Source organism: Erythrolamprus reginae, chromosome 1 (assembly GCF_031021105.1).
Source record: "Erythrolamprus reginae isolate rEryReg1 chromosome 1, rEryReg1.hap1, whole genome shotgun sequence".
NCBI classification, from domain to species: domain Eukaryota; kingdom Metazoa; phylum Chordata; class Lepidosauria; order Squamata; family Dipsadidae; genus Erythrolamprus; species Erythrolamprus reginae.
This window is the reverse complement of record NC_091950.1, coordinates 72,974,640-72,994,220: the sequence shown is the minus strand read 5'-3', so window position 1 is coordinate 72,994,220 and position 19,581 is coordinate 72,974,640. Positions and strand designations below refer to the sequence as shown.

The following is a 19,581-nucleotide window of genomic DNA, read 5'->3' as shown; positions in this document are numbered from 1 at the left end:
TCTTTTCCTCTCTCCCCTCTCCCTTTCTCTTCCCCCCTTGTTGTTGTCCCTCTCTAAATAAATAGTGTACATATTTCTTTTTTAAAAAAAATAATTTTATTCAAAAGAATAGAATTCAAAATCCAAACAAAAGATTAAACAAAACAAATCTAGACAGGAACATTTCAAAAAATGTGAACTAAAAGGACAAAAACCAAAACCACATATTTATCCCTCACATTTGAATACTAACAGATATATTTCAGCAATAATAGCTTCTCCACCTTGTAAAACAGGTCCATAATTTGTATTCTTCTCCATCTATTTGCAACCCAATTTGACCTGGCATACATTGTATATATATGAAGAAAAAATAGATTAAACAGCAAAATTAAAATTCAAAGCCCTCTGTTAACAATATGTTATTGTACTTTACTTAGAGAGAGTGTACCACAGTTTCTTATCTATATAAATCAATCCATTTTTTATCTTTGATCCATTCAAGATCAAATATCCCTATTTAGCTCTTAATAATAAAACCTTCTCTTGGAAATTTAATTAGGAATTTCCCCAACAATTGCATCTCATTTCCAAACTTTATAAGTCTCTGTTGTAAATATTTCTGAAGAATCAATTGTTGAAAACTTCTCCTTAACAATAGAGTGTTTGTCTTGCGAAGAAAGTCCAGTTCATCTTTCATCAACTCCATTATCCCAGAATTTCTTGTATTCATATTATTTTCAATCTTTCCTGGCAGATCTATAATATTCAAACCAACTACTTTTTTCTTCACATCTGGCAGTAACAGATCAGATTGTAATTCTCAAATTGCAAATCAAGTCCAACTGTTATTTCTTTCTTTTGGATATCATTTCTTCTGAGCATGTGCAGAAGAAGAAGAAAACAGACCCCCCCCCCCCCCAAAAAAAAAGAAATTCTTTAAATAATCCAAAAAAATTCAAAAAAAGATGGTGGCACCCACAGACCAGCATCAACTGAACTGGTTTTGTGACATCATCGTGATGTCACCAGCAGGTCCTTATCAGTTCAGGCGAACAGGTCTTAACTGGGAGGAACCCACCTCTGGGTTCCACCTTGTCCTTCATAGTTTTTAGTGCCTTTATTCAGGGAAGAAAACTTGAGGTGCTAAAAATACGTGTGCGTCTAAGAATTTTTAGCTACCACAAATCAACCCAGGGTTCTCGCTTGTCACACAAATGACCAGTCTCAAATTAGTATATTCTGAGTACATTGTAGTATGTGAAGACCAGGCATTTTGAAAAGTCTATACTGCTGAGAAAGATAAAATAAGTGAATGACTAGCAGTAAAATGGATGTTGATGGGTACTGTATTGAAAACTCTGAAGGGCCAGATTATTAAAAGATATATCTGTGTAGTCACTTGGAATAGACATTGACCTGTTGGTACATTATACTTGTTGGAGGGTGAAGTGTCTATCTGGTGGGAGTTGTGGGAGCTAGTGCGTTGAATTTTATTATTCAATAATTTCAAGTTTCTACCACAGACATTGTATTGTATTATTGTTTCTTATGGTTATATTGTGAACCACTAGGAGTCTTTTGACTTCAGTACTTAAAAAACGGCCAGAAGGAAAATAGAAAACAACATATTTTTTTCTATATTGCACCAGTCATATGTTCAGTCAAGGAAAGTCTAAAAGCAACACTAATTCAGAATACATGTAAAGAGCTGGAGACTCTCTGGGTGTGCATGCAAACTAAAGAGGGTTCTGTCATTAGATTTGGGGGGATCTATAGGCCTCCAGGGCAATCTGAGGATTATGACAAAAAGATGGTGGATGAAATTACCCAAATGGCAGTAAAGGGAGATATTGTGATTATGGGTGATTTCAACATGCCTGATGTTAACTGGAATATCCCTAGTGCCCTTACATGCAAAAGTATGAATATAGTAGAGGCCCTTACAGGAGCAGCTCTGGCATAGCTGGTTAAGACACCAACTAGAGGGGAGAATATTTTGGATTTAGTTTTTACGAATGGGAACCGGATTTCAGAGGTTGAGGTGGGAGAAAACCTAGGTTGCAGTGACCACCTATGTTTGTGGTTTGATGTAAAAACTGATTGTGAGCAATCCTATACTACAACCAAAGTATTGGATTTCAGAAAAACAAATTTCAATAAAATGGGGAAATATTTAAATAATGAATTAAAGGGCAGGGATAAAATGGCAGGAGCAAGCGCCCAGTGGACTATATTAAAGAAGGCCATCTTAAAAGCCATTGGACTGTTTGTAAGGCAAATAACTAAAGGTAAAAGGAAGAAGAAACCGCTATGGTTTAGTAATGATGTAAGGGCTATAGTCAATGAAAAAAAGTCTGCCTATAAGAGATATAAAGAGTCTGGAAGTATAGCTGACAGAGAGGTATATAAAATGAGACAGAAGGAGGCGAAACAGATAATATATGCTGCTAAAGCTTCAAAAGAGGAAGAAATTGCCAAATCTGTGAAGAAAGGGGATAAAACCTTTTTCAGATATATTAGTGATAGGAAGAAGAAAAACTACAACATCACAAAGCTTAGTACTGGAGATAATACATACATTAATGGGAATAAGGAGGTCGCTGACCATTTGAATAGCTACTTCTGTTCAGTTTTCTCAGGAGGCAGCTTACAATATAAGACAGGCTACAAAAATGGTGGAAGGTCTTAAGCATAAAACTTATCAGGAAAGACTTAATAAACTCAATCTGTATAGGGAAAGGGGGGACAGAAGGGAAAGGGGGGACATGATCGAAACATTTAAATATGTTAAAGGGTTAAATAAGGTTCAGGAGGGAAGTGTTTTCAATAGGAAAGTGAATACAAGAAAAAGGGGGAACAATCTGAGGTTAGTTGGGGGAAAGATTAGAAGTAATGTGAGAAAATATTATTTTACTGAAAGAGTAGTAGATGCTTGGAACAACTTCCAGCAGACGTGGTCGGTAAATCCACAGTAACTGAATTTAAACATGCCTGGGATAAACATATGTCCATCCTAAGATAAAATACAGGAACTAGTATAGGGGCAGACTAGATGGACCGTGAGGTCTTTTTCTGCCGTCAATCTTCTATGTTTCTATATCACAGTATCACTTGACAACCTAGCACTGTTAATGATTACGGATGATCTTCAAATGTGGGCCCAACATAAATGAGTTGCCGCACTCTGGGCGTTATGTAGCTATTTCAGGGATATTTGACAGAATATTGTTTCAAGAATATTGATAACTGGTGTATTAAATTTAATTTAGCAAACAACTACTTGCCATCACAAAAGACATTAAGCAAAACATTCAAGCAGTGAATTTGATATTTTAGGAACAGCATATTGCTTCAGAAATCATTGAATTCCAATAATTAATCCATGCTTCCCATTGACATTCTGATTTTAATTTCAACATATTCATTAATTCTTAATCAAACACAGGCATGTGTTAGATACAAAAAAAACAACGGAGCTGAGTGCATACCGGTAATATCTGACTTCTCCAAAAGTATATCTCAATGGATTTAAGCAGATAAACAATGGGGTACAATAGTGGGGTACCATAAGCCAGAAGCAAGTCCACAATTTCTTTTGGATACATTTTTGTTTATTAATAAAGACTCAGAATTATGAGGAGGCTTAAAACTAATTGGGAAGGAGGGAACCCTCTAAATTATTACCCTGCAGAGCTTTGTTGAATATTACCCTGTCATTTTGTCAATTCCTCAGATAGGTCTATACTTATAGATAGGACACATTTTGTACAAGCAGTAGGTTTCTACATTTAGTCCTTGGCATCCCCAGATGGGATAGGAAAGTCTCTAGCTTGAAATTTAGGAAAACCACTACTATTATATCAGTCAATGAATCAGAATAGAGCTGGAAGGGACCTTGGAGGTCTTCAAATCCAATCTTGTATTCAAACATATAATTGATTAGAGGAATTAGTATCCTGGCTCAGCTTAAGCAGTGTCCTATACGCATCTAGTTTTGGTCCAAAATTCAATATATTTTTCTTTTCATTTGACAGCAAGTATTTGGAATCCTTATAATAATTATTACACAATCCTGATCCTATAGTGATGTTGGAACTGGCTTCTGCTCAGACCTGATACAAATTGGACAGGGAAATGATCAGTTATGTTTAAATAATAATAATAATAATTAATAATAGTAATAATTTATTAGATTTGTATGCTGCCCCTCTCCGAAGACTCAATAATAACCAATAATAACTATGCAGTGACTAAGGAGTTGAAAAGTTAATACAGTACTCCTATATCTATGGATCCAGGAAAGCATACACATTAATCAGCAGATGTCAATATGAGGCTTCTATCTGCCAAATCATATTCTCTAGACTGTTATTTCTTACCTGTTAATAGAAATGTTATACGGGATTTGCTGCATAGTACTAGATCATGCAAATACTTTTTTTCTTTCACTACAATGTATTTTAGTGGATTGATTGCATTGCAAAGTATTTTTCAACATTTAACTAGAAACAGCTTACCGTAATTTAATGGCAAATGTAGAATATAAATACATTTTAATTTGAAAATAAAGTAGGGGGAAATCCTGTCAACGACACTGATTTGGCATGAGGCATACATATAGCTATCTTTTTGCTAATTAATACTGAACTCTTGATTTCCAACACTTTTGTATTAATAATTAAAGAGCTAAAAATACTATTCTGAAAAAAGATAGTTACAATATTTATTTGTATCCTGCCTTTCATAAACCAATTTCAGGAGCAAATAAGCTAAACATCAAATCTGAAGACAGACATGTGTATGCTATACAACTGATTCTTGTGTACATGTAGGCAGAGTTCTTTCCAATCTGTTTTAAAAGTTTCTCCATCCTAACAAACTAAACCAATAGGCGTAGGAAGGAGGGGGGGGAGGAAAACTACCTCAAAAACTTGCCTAGAAGTGTCTTACAACATATAAATGTTATAATAATAATGAATCAATACCAGACCATTCTGCCAAACCCCATGTATTCAAGTGCATTCTTTATTTCATAACCTTGCTTTTCCCTTAGCAATGTGCCTTTCTGCTGCTAAATAAAAGCAATTCAATAGAAAGAATGATGAATAAAAAGCATGTTATTTAACTCATTCAAGCCTAAAATAAAATACAGTGTCAAGTAAAAATTGTCTCTAGTATGTGTAAATTGGGAATTGCATTTTAAATTAATAGCCCCCAAATGCATTTTAAGCATATTTCAGTTGCAGACAATCTTATAAAATAAACAGTTTCGGTAAGCCGTCATTTGAAATTGACATGCTTATTTTTAGAAAAGTTAGCATGTAAAGAGATTGTTTTATTTTACTGCTAAATGTATTTTTCACAGGATTATTCTTCACTGACATTTCCTTCATTGAATATGATAACAAAGCATAAATCAGGGTCACAAATTCATTCCTGCCCCGTGGGAAGAAGGGATTATATGTCAATAATCCTGTTAATAGTAAGCATGGCCGCTAAGCATTTCACACTGCAGTAATTTGGTAAACTGAATTTGAGAAATTGAGATATCAAATGAAATTAATAAAATGACTATTTTTAATTTTTCTTTATAATTATGGTTTGTTTGAAATTAGTGATAATTAAAAAGGCACATTTGCCTTGCACAGAAATGTATTGGAGCAGTTCAGTAAATTATTTGATCGTTTCTGGCCATTGTTTTTCTCTCAAAATTCCTTCCTTAAAATGTTCCAATGGTCAACTAAGTATGCTAAGTCTGTATTATTAACACTGGTCAACAATGAAGCCTGCTGCCATACTGACTGCAGCACAAAGTTATATGCCATAAAGATTTGCAACAAATTAAAAACATATTTCCATACTTCTTGAGTCGTCAAGGTACTTATTCCATAAATGACTTTTAATCTGAAGACTATTCTGGAGACTATCACAAATCACACATATTTGAACTTTATTCATTCATTCATTCATTCATTCATTCATTCATTCATTCATTCATTCATTCATTTATTCATTTATTTTATTTATTGGATTTGTATGCCGCCCCTCTCCGTAGATTCGGGGCGGCTAACAACAATGATAAAAACAGCATGTAAACAATCCCATCCAATACTAAAATAACTAAAAAAAACCTTATTATAAAAACCAAACATACATACATACAGACAGACAGACAGACATACCATGCGTAAATTGTAAAGGCCTAGGGGGAAAGAATATCTCAGTTCCCCCATGCCTGATGGCAGAGGTGGGTTTTAACAAGTTTACGAAAGGCGAGGAGGGTGGGGGCAATTCTAATATCTGGGTCCTATGGTTCCTTTATCCTATGGTTCTATTCAGATTTGCCTGCTGGCTGATAATAAACAATCTTAAACAATCTAATGTTACAAAGAATAAATCGCGTCAAGCAAAATTTTGACAAACAATAAAGAAAAAATGTGTAAGAACCATAATAATATTTTCTATGGCAAGTAAGTATGTATCAGATGGCCATTGGGGCAGCATATTATGGGCATCCCTATCAAATGATGGTCATGTTGGCTGGATCTAATAAGACCCAAGGACCAGAAGACAAGCAAAGTGCTAAGCTGCAGACACTACGACTCCATTTCATTTTTAGAAAAGGCCTTGGGGACTCTGAGGAGAAAAGAGGAATTGTTGAAAATATGCTTTATGCTCAAAGCTTTTGTTTTGCTGACCATTAGCTTCCAATTCTTTTTTCTGGTAAATAGCCTTTTCCTCTGGATGGAGATTCTTCTTAAGAAATCGCTGCATTATAATTTGTGTGTTTCTTCAAGTTATAATATCTGGTCACTTTGGTGAGCTGTTCCTCAAATTTAGCCAGTCCTGTTGTACTTGGAAGCCTTCACCCTAATTTTAATGAATGGAAGCCCAAAAATCTGCTTCAAAAATATATCCTGCACATGATCGTATATTCAAGACCTGATTATATAAAAAGAGTCAAACCATTTGTGCAGAATCTCTATCAGTATATGTCAGGGGTGTCAAACTCGCGGTCCGTAGCCCATATGTGTCGCGTGCTGGCCACATTCACACCCAGTTTAGCGAAGGGAGAAAAGTCACATCACGTGATGCCGCTTTGATGACGTGTTTGACACTCCTGGTATGTGTCATTAATAATATATTCCCAATCAAAGATACAGTACGATAATATACAGTGGTGTGCTAGTGGCAGTTTAAAAGATGTGATTATTAAACTTTGTGGAGATTTGCAAGCCAGTTGAGCAGAGCTGAGGTGCGACATTTAGCATGCTGATTGACTGGTGGCTTGCAGCAAGGAACAGCAGGGGCTATGGAGACAGCAGAGCAGGTTGTTATACATTTACCAGCACACCACTGGCAATACTGTTGGTATCCCTTGTTGTCTGTTGCAGAGTAAGGTTGAGGAGTAACCAACTGTCTGCGCTGTGGTAATACGTGCTATGTATATTTAATTGGGATGTTTTCATTGTTTTTATTGCTTTAAATTGCTATTGGTATTTTAATTGTAATATATTTTCTTCAATTGTAAGAGTCACCGTCTGAGATGGGCAGCTATAGAAATGGATGGATGGATTTTTATTTATTTTATTTATTAGATTTGTATGCCGCCCCTTTCCGTAGACTTGGGGCAGCTCACAACACAATAAAACAGTTCATGACAAATCTAATAATTTACAATTTAAAATATTAAAAAACCCCATTATTAAACAAACATACATACAAGCATACCATACATAAATTGAATTGAATAGGCCCGGGGGAGATATCTCAGTTCCCCCATGCCTGACAACAAAGGTGGGTTTTAAGGAGTTTACGAAAGCAAGGAGGGCAGGGGCAGTTCTAATCTCTGGGTGGAGCTGGTTCCAGAGAGTCGGGGCCGCCACAGAGAAGGCTCTTTCCCTGGGGCCCGCCAACCAACATTATTTAGTTGCCGGGATCTGGAGAAGGCCCACTCTGTGGGACCTAATCGGTCACTGGGATTCGTGCGGCAGAAGGCGGTCTCGGATGGAAGGAAAGGAGGAAGGCCAATTCTTTATAATATACAATATACAATAAAATATTGTATATAATCTACAATAAAAGACACGTGTGCTACATGCTTCTTAAGTTTATTCTGAATCTTTGGTTACAGCAGAATCTTCAGCTAGAGCAGAAAACAAAAACCAGAATTGTTTTGATTAGCGTTTGATCGGTGACTATGTGATACGGCCTACTTATTTGCCTAATTGTACTTTAAGGAGATAGATATGGAGATTTGGTATCCTTAAATGAGTATTGTTTTTTATTATTTTTTAAATGTTTTATTGTTTTAATTATTTTATACTTTTGGAATTGTAAGCTACCTAGAATCATAGATGGGCAGCTAAAGATTGAGCCGAGGTGGCACAGTGGGTAGAGTGCAGTAGTGCAGGCCACTAAAGCTGACTTCTAGATCTGCAGGTCAGCGGTTCAAATCTCATCACCGGCTCAAGGTTGACTCAGCCTTCTATCCTTCCGAAGTGGGTAAAATGAGGACCCGTATTGTAGGGGTAGTATGCTGGCTCTGTTAAAAAGTGCTATTGCTAACATGTTGTAAGCCGCCCTGAGTCTAAGGAGAAGAGCGGCATAAAAAAATGGAATATAAATAATAAAGAAATTGAACAAATAATTAAGTAAATCATTTTAATTGCCTGTTACAGGTTTTGTTTTAATGTTGCCTTGATTTGGATGGTGCATTGGATTCGTTACCAATTAAATGAATTACATTGTGGGTAAAACGAGTCTGATTGGTTGCTAGATTAGAGGCACACTTGTTTTCATTCAGCATTGGGAGAATTTTTAGAACAAAAATATGACAAGACCCCTAGAAAGCCACAGATAATTTAGGTAATAATTATTTCCTTCTGCCGCACAAATCCCAGCGACCGGTTAGGTCCCACAGAGTGGGCCTTCTCCGGCTCCCGTCGACTAAGCAATATCATTTGGCGGGACCCAGGAGAAGAGCCTTCTGTGTGGCAGCCCCGACCCTCTGGAACCAGCTCCCCCTCAGAGTTGCCCCCACCCTCCTTGCCTTTCTCAAGCTCCTTAAAACCCACCTCTGTCGTCAGGCATGGGGGAATTGAAATTTCCCTTCCCCCTAGGCGTATAGAATTTATACATGGTATGCTTGTATGTATGAGTGGTTCTTTAAATTGGAGTTTTAATATTAGATTTGTTTTTATATTGTTGTTAGCCGCCCCGAGTCTTCGGAGAGAGGCGGCATACAAATCTAATAAATAAAATAAATAAATAATAAAATAAATATTTGTTGTTAAATCAACACACCTTAGCTCTTAGTAGCCATTGCATTGTTATTGATTTAATATTATTTGAATTTTTTTAATTTATTTATTTATTTATTTATTTATTTAGTTAGTTAGTTAGTTAGTTAGTTAGTTATGTCAAGTGGGTATCGTAGTATACAAAGAAATAACACTGTTTATATACATGATCTTAGTAAGAGAGAAACTTAGGACAGGGATGATAGACATGATGGTACACTTATGCACACCCCTTACTGACCTCTTAGGAATTGGGTAAAGGTAAAATAAAAGGAGAAATAATGTTAGTGGTCATAAAAGCCTTCATCTAGCAATCCAAGATGGTAGAGTCAGACCCAATCTCTATTGTGATTGTTTATGCTTAGAAATAATGTTTTTACATAGGGAGTATTCTGAAAAAATGATCACCCTGCTGCAGATTAAAACTACCTTCTATCTTCTGGGGAGTTTTATCACCTCATTGCCACTTGAGACAATATGTCAGCCTCAATTTCCCTTTATTATTGGGCTTCTTACACACAAATACATGCACACTAGGTGGAGGGTGCTACTTGCCTCTGCAATGAGACTATCTTCACGCATTTAAAGTTGAACAATGCCTAATAGCAGCATTGCTCTTCTTCTGGGACTACAGGAGTGTACATGCTTTGCATGCAGAAAGTCAGAGTTGATCTCTGACCCGTGTTGGGGAGAGAGGGGGAATCAGAGGATAAGAAAGGCTTTGGTCTGAGAGCTACTGCCAGTCAGAAAAAAATAGAGCTCACTGAAAAACAGACTGATCTAATAGAAAGCAGTGGAAAAGAGTATACCGGCATAGGCAATATTTGTGTATTCATTATGAACTACCCAATATCTCATTTAGAAGCTTGTCCCAGAACAACTCAGGAAAAGGCCTTATCTGGCCCAGCTCACTCTAAAAGATCCTCCAATCCTGACTTGATCTCTACAGCCAGAAAGAGATTAGGAAAAAATAGCCTACAACCAAGACACTGTGGTACTTTGTTGTTGTTGTTAATTATCATATTAGAGTAAAGTTTGAGTATCAGCTAAATCTTTATGAGGTATCAAATTTCTTAAAAATCATGTCATCAGTGGAATTAATGGTAAAATGAGGATTCTACCTCAAACTGTAAGATTTCTTCAACCTTGTGACTAATAGTTTTCTATCACAAATCTTTGAATTCGTCTTAATGAATAATTAAAGAGACAATAACAAGTGAAAATGTGTGATTTGTAAGTCTGGTTGCAATCCAAATATCCACGTTTAACTTGAAATTATCCTTATGGTATATAGCAGGACTTCTGAGTTAACATGACAGCATTTACATTTTACTCAGATTCCTTCCTTCCTTCCTTCCTTCCTTCCTTCCTTCCTTCCTTCTTTTCGTCCGTCCGTCATAGAAACATAGAAACACAGAAACATAGAATCATAGAAGATTGGTGGCAGAAAAAGACCTCATGGTCCATCTAGTCTGCCCTTATACTATTTCCAGTATTTTATCTTAGGATGGATATATGTTATCCCAGGCATGTTTAAATTCAGTTACTGTGGATTGACCAACCACGTCTGCTGGAAGTTAGTTCCAAGCATCTACTACTCTTTCAGTAAAATAATATTTCTCACGTTACTTCTAAGCTTTCCCCCAACTTCCTTCCTTCCTTCCCTCTCTCCCTCCTTCCTTCCTTCCTTCCTCTTTTCTTTTTTCTTTTCTTTCTTTTCCCCCCATTCATTCTTTATTTTGGCAGGGGCAATTTGTTCTAAATATTAAGTCACTGCAATCTTTTAATATTTATATTTTTAATTATTTGTATGTAATGAATAGTTTTTTTGTAGCTATTTTCTGTAATTTAATAACTTTTCAACTTTATGTTTACTAAGTATTCAAATGTAACTTGTTATCCATTTCTACATGTGACTGAAGGGTGCCTGACACCTTTCAGCAATGCTATCCTATATTGCAATTATTTCATGATTTAGAATATTGATAGAATAATTTATTAGATCAGAACTTCATAAGTACATGTTTATCTTTAAAGCATTAGATATCATTGGGGGAGGGAGGGGGGAGGCTACATTTCCTGATCCGCTGATTGGTGTAATTACTCTCCTTCTCCCCACCTCTCTCTGTTGCTTTTTTACTCATTATTGTTTTACTCTTTATATGTCTGTGGTTTGTTTTTCCTATGTTGTACTTTACCCAGAGTGCTAAGATTGGAGCAATTTACAAATATAGTAAATAAATAATCAGGGAAAAGCAAAGTGCTTGCTTAATTGTAGGTGGGGGTCTTCCAATAGCACAGAGCCTGGCAACATGCCATTGCATTCTGTTAAGGTTGTGCTGATTTCAAAAGGTGTGCATATTTCATGCAGGATTATATTCAGAAAGTTGCATCTTAAAGAAAAAACCATTTTGTAGGCTTGAACTGTGAGCTTGTGTTTCAGCTGACTTTTCTTCAATGCAAATCAGTTTTGGGGGTCAATTAAGGATAGGGGTTTGGAAAGCTAGTTGCAGCTAAACTACATATTCTAATCACATGAATTTTGCTTCCGTGCCTAAATGATCTCACGAAAATGCCGTTTTTATTTGTCAGTTGATATATGTGTTGCATAAAAGATACAAACAATTTTCAATATCAGAGCTTTAATATTCATTACATAAATCTCAAGTTTCCAACTTTTTAGAACTGATGGAAGTGATGCATTTATAATAGATTCCAGATGAAAAAAGAAAGACTTACATTAATGTATCCTGTTCTCGTGCTTTTACCCCATAGGTGGAACTGACAGGCAGCAGTGTGTTTGACTATGTCCATCCTGGTGACCACGTGGAGATGGCTGAGCAGCTGGGCATGAAACTTCCCCCGGGACGAGGCCTTCTCTCGCAGGGAACAGCTGAGGATGGAGCTAGCTCAGCATCTTCATCTTCTCAGTCTGAGACCCCTGAGCCAGGTGGGAATTACAATCAGAATGAGTAGGTTGGTGGGCAGGACCTTAACCAAATAATTGAGCTCATGTTGACGATGTGAAAAGACGATGAATAGGTTTAATTGTATTTAACAATTCAAGGCAGCTTTCGGTTCTAAGCAGTAATTAAATAAGGAAGAGGTTTGGAAATAAAGAGACATTTTAATAAGTATACAGTAATAGCAAAGCTCTAATTTTGGTTGAACAAAGCATACTGAAAGTACCAGTCGATGTAGATTCTCTTTCAAATTATTGAAAAGGCTCAGGTTTCGTATCTCATTTTCTTTTATTGTTGCAGGAATTAAAAGTAATGCATTTATTTATTATTCAGGAAAATCACTGAATAAGCTTTATGAATATGAGCTTGTGAAGAATGAAAAGTCTAGGGGACTTGTAGAGTTCTTAGTTCTTATTTTTTAACATCAGAAGGTACTTGAAAGATGTGAACAGATAAATTAAGGCTAAAAAGAAAACAGTAATGGCTACATTTTAAACTGCCTTTCCACCCTCAGTATTTAATTAGATCAATTGTATAGAGGAATGAACAGAGGTGACATTCCTCATTGGAATTCCTCCCAGGCCTCTTATAGACTTTGCATTCTGAATGTTCCCATTTTCATTGTGTTGTACTGATGATAATTTAAGTATTAGGGGAAAATCCATTTATAAATTAAACAAAATGACTTGATATCCATCAGTCCCCTAGTTCATCAAGCTGTTCAAACACGAGGAAGATTGGCTGGTCGGTCTGGGTCTTCCGAGAGCTCTGGTAATTAGATCTGCGAAGGATTTATTCTTTGCTGATTGGGGCTTTAAATTAATTGAAGTTCCACATTTGTGGTTTTGTCCTTTTTGTACTTTTTTAGAGGAGATATTTCATATTCTTGTGTGGTGGAGTGCTTGGCCAAGCAGCGGTAGTTTAAATGTTAATTTTTCTCATGAGAAGTTTAAGATTTTTAATGAAGTACAAAGGCTGATTTGAAGCCTTTTATTTGCTTACTTGGGAAATTATTTTTCTACTATTTAAATATGTTTGTACTGTACTTGATCTGTTGTTTTGAAGCAAGCTCATAAGACAAAAGTATTTTATTAGTGATCATTTCATAAAGAGCAGTAAACTGAGTGTCTATGTTGAGTATCAGAACAAACAGAAAAATAACAGTGTATTTTTAAATAGAAGCCTTTCCAGGTGGAAATCTGGAAATATTGGGAACAGGGTAATACACACAATAATTATGAGGATATAAGGACAGATTAAAAACAAATTTGTTTGAGGGGTCCTTGGTGCTCTCTGAACTTGGTTGTTTTCTTGCAGAGATTTCATTATCCAAATTAGGTAACATTATCAGTGCTAGACTGATGATATTACCTAGTTTGGGTAATGAAATGTCTGCAGGAAAACAAGAAACTCAGAGAGAACCAGGATCCCTCATTTCAACCCCAAACTACAAATATTCTGCTTTATTGATATAAATTTGTTTTTCAACCATGTGCATGTATCCTCAGAAGCAAGCCCGCTGAACTCATGGTTGCTGACTTTCAAATAATTGGTATAAGGTTTTAACCGCATGAAATATTTAAAATGCATTTAATTTGCTAAACTATATGGAAGAAAATGCAGTAGGTTCTTGTTTATTGTGGTTTTTTCTTAACATTCTCTTTTTTCACTGAGATTTGATTTGAAAAACAAGATAAATCACAGTAACTGGTTTTACTCTAGTGACTATGCTGTGCATATTCAAAAAAACCCTGTAATTTGATATGATGAAGATTTTTCAAAGCATTTATTATCTTTTGAGTGTAGCATCTTACTGAATATAAATTCATCTTTATCTATGCCAGGATCTAAAAAATATTTGCTCCAATCTTCAGAATTTACATGAGTACCATAAATTCTTTATGAATAAGTGGGAATAAGATTTTACATGGTCTTTTAAGTGTGCTTCTTGTCTCCCTAAAATTCCACTTTCATTTTATGGATTTTATGGATATTTTTCCCGTTACTAAAGTTCTAGACATGACAAATATGATCTATAATATGTGGGAATTGCATTCCATAAACAAGGATTGGAAATGCAGTCATAGTTTTTAAAATGAAACAAACTTTAACGAAGCTCCACAATCATCACAGAACCAGAAATACAACTGTAATTATTGTAATTCTTGATAAAGATAGTATTAAAATGTTTCTTATAAATATGAAGGGCTCAAACTTTACTCTAGTGGGAATTTTCATGTTATCTCAACTATTTAGCCTTTCATGCAGTTTTGCAATTCACGGGATTTTATCTTCAGAAAATTCTGTCACCCCAATTTCCACACATATCATGCCACTAGGTTAGTCTCCTGCCAAGCCTTCTCAATTTATTTTTGATTAGCACAGTGTTAACTCATTCATCCTTGAGTTGATCTTTCCTTTGCTTCTATTTTTCAAGCAAATTCCTTCTTATTTCCTCTCTCACTTTTCTTCAAACTCCCTGGTTTCCTTACCCAAATGTCATATTGGTTCATTCCATCTGGTTATGTTATAGAATTCCATGAACAAACAAATCCAGTCCTCTTCTACTCTTTATGTTATGTTATGGATTTGGCATTGAAATATGTATCACTTTCCATTGATCTGACAATCTGGGAGTGACACCTTCAACACCTAACTTGAATACCAGTTTGGTCATTTAATAGTAGCTCTCATCAAATTTTGTTGGGACAACCTAAAAATGAATTTCGTTCTTTAACTATCTTTGAATCTATTTATCTAAAATACAAAAATTAAATATCTCTGAAATTAAATCTGAAAATGCAAAGCATGTCTCCTAGAAACACTTTTCCAAATAATCAATCTTTCCTTCCTCCCTCTCTCTCTCTCTCCCTTCCTTCCTTCCTTTCATCATATATATCTTTAAATCTTTGTGAATACTGTGACTATTATTCTCCTTATATAAATTATTGAGAAAGTTTCATTTTACATTGCATTGACAAAGAACAAAGTAGGATACTAATTTAGCTAATACCTGATATAAATCACCAGTTAAAAAGTTGTCATCTTTTTAAAAGTTTCTTACATCCCTAAATAATGATTAACTAGAATTTCTTATCTTAATAGTACAAAAATATGTTTTTTTGAAATTTTCTGTTATCATCTCTTTAACTGTTTAATTGTCTCTGTTAGAGACAGTACTTAAAAATGTGTGTGTAATTTGAGAAGATGGGAGAAAGGATATCACCATATTATTATGAAAATGAAATAACTACTAGGTATGGAATTTTTCAGAAGGCTTGATGTGTTCAGTGTAGCATTACTAAATGACTGAAATCTAAATAACATTTGGCATTGTAATAGAAGGAAGTAAGTGACTAAGTTAACCTAAGAAGCATTGGTACGGCACTGTAATAAGAACTATGTTTCTTCAAGCAGACAATTCTCTTATTGTCCTGTTTTAAATCATCCGAGAGACACTCCAAAGAGGCTTTACCAAAAAGAAAAAAATGTGGTAGATATAAAATGAAAAGACCTAAAACCATGTTGAGATGGGGTTTCAATTGGGTGAAGACGTAGGCATGCATGCAAATAACTTTACTTACAGAAAGTATTATTGGTGTGAGGCATGTAATTTCTAGTCTGCACTTGAAATGTCAGCTTCCATATCATCAAGTAATTTTTTTATCGAATAAACAGGTTTTCTTTTAATCTAAAAACTGAACAGTACAAAAGATTGCCCATTTAGTGCATGATATTTGAACATTCCAATGTAGAATCTCTGCAGCAGACTTCCCCGGACAATTTAAGCTTGGAACCTCTGGACCATTCGGACTGAATGGTTAATTTACTTTCCGCATATCTGCTTGTGTCTTTTCATTACTTTTAATGGTTCTGCAGGCTTGGGATTATGATTGCTGTACTCTCCTTTTAATAAATTCATTGTAACTGTTGTTAAGTGCTCAGTAAGTGAAAAACCAGCCATTTTCAAAGACACTGAATTCTAAAAAAAATAGGAAATCTATGCCATATTACTGAGGAATAGACGCAGTTTAATGCAGCATTTTTATTTGAATATTATTAAATCACTATTTATTTTATACTAAATAATATACATATAATTTCTACAGTTTGTAGAATGGTAGATGGATATGCTTTTTTGTCAGGAATGATATATTTTATCTGTGTCTGAACTGAATCAAGACAAGGGATTGTTGGAATTTATCAAAAGGGTAAGAACTCTTAAAACTACAAATCAACATTTCCCACCTTGCAAAATATATTAGAGACTACATAATTGAAGAATAATTTTACTAGCATATTAATGTCATGGAATCGTTCCACATAATCTACAGCACTTTTCTCAAGCTCTTTGAGGAAAAGCCAGGAAATATACATAGCAAATGTGGATCTCATAGGGTATATAACTGAGGCTCAAATTAGTCCAAAATGTCAAAAGCATAATTAGCTGTTTGGTGAGGAAATGCTAAGGTTGATGTCACTGACTGATTATATTTCTGATCATGCAAGAACATAAAGACACAGCACAGTTAAGCAAATAATAAGCACATTCAATGCAGTAGTGGATTCTAAAACCCGTTGCTACTGGTTTGCTCGTGCGCACAATGCTTTTGTGCATGTGCAGTAGTGTCCTGGGCAGGTGGGCGGAGACTCCCACCACCACTGCTACTGGTTCACAGAACAAGGCCGAACTGGGACCAACCCACTGCTGATTCAATGCGTATAGAATAGCATGCCTCATGGCATAAAATCTCAAACTCAGACCATCACGAGAGTCATATGAGGCCTAGTTCATTAGACCAAGGGCTGCATCCCAATCTTTTTTTCAAAATAGATGAAGATGTGTCTAGTGAGTCAAAGATGAAGAAAATGAGTTGTACCACATTATGCCATTAAATGTAAATTTATTAAATATAAATTTATTATAAAGCGGGCTACTTTTTCACTATTTTTTTTATTAACCAGAACACCAATATTTTGTTTTGTTTTGTTTTGTTGCTGCATACCAATATAAAATCTTTGAACTTTAATCATCTGAAACTTGGCGGATTTATCTCCTCAGAAGAGGAGGCAACTATGCCTGAAAATTATTCCCAATTCTGCCAAGAAAGAGAAATGATACAGCATTGACAATTTGTAATGGAAAAAAAAAAATTTGTCTTTAATTTGGCTTGTGCCACCTTCCCATAAAAGGTTATAATGCCTGCAAATTTAGCTCATTTTCAAATGAGCAATAATCAAAAGCAAGCTAAAAATGATTAAATAAATACATTGCGTAGAAAAAATGCAATTGCCATTTATTTTCCAGTTAATGATTCATAGGAAACATGGAGATTTGGGGTTCCTCACTACATCTGAGATATCAGCCCAAGCCTCACTTAAGTGGTAGGGCTATCATGAATGAAAAGTGGTCAGTCTGAGGGGGAAAACTGGAAAACTGGCGGCTCTGGCCCTCTGGAACCAACTCCCCCCACAGATTAGGACTGCCCCCACCCTCCTCGCCTTTCGTAAGTTATTAAAAACTCATCTTTGCTGCCAAGCATGGGGAAACTAACACACACCCCAATTGTCAAGGCTGGTGTATGGTTTGATTGGTTCTGTGATTATTTTATTTTATTATAAGGATTTTAAATTGCATTTTAAAATTAGATTTCTACACTGTTTATGTTGTTGTGAGCCGCCCCAAATATTATTATTATTATTATTATTATTATTATTATTATTATTATTATTATTATTATTTATTAATTATGAGCCGTATTAGGGATGTAAAGGCATAATTTGGTGCCCTTAATGCATGGAAGGAAATAGACTAGGCGCTTTTCAAACATGGCAACTTGAAGATGTGTGTACTTCAACTCCCAGAATTCTGTGAATTGCTCACATCTTGTGAGTTGCCAAATTTGAAAAAAACACTGGAAAAGACCATCCTTATACCTTCATCCAAATACAGCTCGTGGATGAGGAACAGTCCTGGATAGTGAAATCTGTAGAGAATTTAGCAGTTTCTCACAACTTCAAAAGCATACAGCATGTTCAGGAAACTGTAGCAGGCAACCACTTTTATTCCTCCTACTTTAGCAGGTAGTTTTGCTCTCCTCTATTGGAATATGCTTTCGTCCTATCAACCTGAACAATGCTGAATTCACCTAACTCTTGCTACTGCCCTCCTGTTGGCTGGAGTGGATGAAGAGAAGCTGTTGAAAAGGAGAACTACTGTATTTTTTGGAATATAAGACGCACCAGAGTATAAGATGCACCTAGATTTTAGAGGTGGAAAACAAGGGGGAAAGTATTCTGAACAAGATGGTGTGGTAATATATTATTTAATAAAATAGCAATGTAGTAGAATGTATACTTTTTACAACCATGTACACTTTTTACAAACTTCAAACTTGACAGCTTTAAGACTAGTGGGCTTCAACTCCCAGAATTTATCCTCCAGTCATGCTAGCTCACAAATGAGAGTTGAAGTCCACAAGTCTTAAACTTGCCACATTTGAATACCCTTGCACCCCTAATCCTTAACCCAGGGGTCTTCAAACTTGACAGTCTTTAGACTAGTGGACTTCAACTCCCAGAATTCCTCCTTCAGTCATGCTAGATGGGTTAATTAGAAGGCAAAACCAGCCTCAGTTTTGTGGAAAAACAGGGCATTTCCCCATTTTTTCCACAAAATTTGGGTGGGCAAATGGTCTGGCAAGCCAGCAGGGAGCTACTGGATGCTTGGGGATGGCAAAAATGGTCCCATTTTTGTGGAAATTGGGTGATTTTTTTTGCCCATTTTTTCACAAAAATTGGGTGGGAAAAGGGTCTGGGAAGACTGCAGAGAACTCCTGGGTGCTGGGGGATTGCAAAAATGGTCCCTGTTTTTCCCCAGTCCCAAGGAGCTCTCTTCAGGTTCCCCAGACCCTCTGTCCAAAGTGGAACGTGGGGGCGGAGCTTTGGGAAATCCAAAATGGCTGTATTTGGTGTATAAGTTGCTTTGACACTTCCACCCTATTTTTGGCGGGGAGGGGGAAGGTGCACCTTATACTCTGAAAAATACAATAGTCATTGCTAGGGAGCAGGGACTACCACCTCACCTGCCTGCTTCCAGTTGATTTTAAACTCTGTCCCAGAATTTCTTTCTACTCGCAGATGATTAAGATATGGTTGCCATCATGCAAGACATCTTTGCATTCCCAGCTACTAGGAGGAGTTCAAGAGAATGATGGGAAAGGAAAGTAGAAGTAGGAATCAGTAGCATTGCAGCATTTTTAAGCAAATCCCAACAAACCTCATGACGTGGGAAGCATGTGAAATACAATCCCTGCCCTAGTAGCTGGTAGAAG

At 35.9% G+C, this 19,581-nt stretch overlaps 1 protein-coding gene across 3 annotated transcripts in view; it reads left to right on the top strand.

Annotated features, from left to right (window-relative positions):
• NPAS3 (neuronal PAS domain protein 3) overlaps positions 1-19,581 on the top strand; it is an 826,368-nt gene that overhangs the window by 692,741 nt on the left and 114,046 nt on the right. For all 3 annotated transcript variants that reach the window (XM_070755787.1, XM_070755777.1, XM_070755797.1), the window contains one exon: positions 12,060-12,234. In XM_070755787.1, coding sequence (XP_070611888.1) covers positions 12,060-12,234 — 175 coding nt within the window. The remainder of the gene's footprint in view (positions 1-12,059; positions 12,235-19,581) is intronic.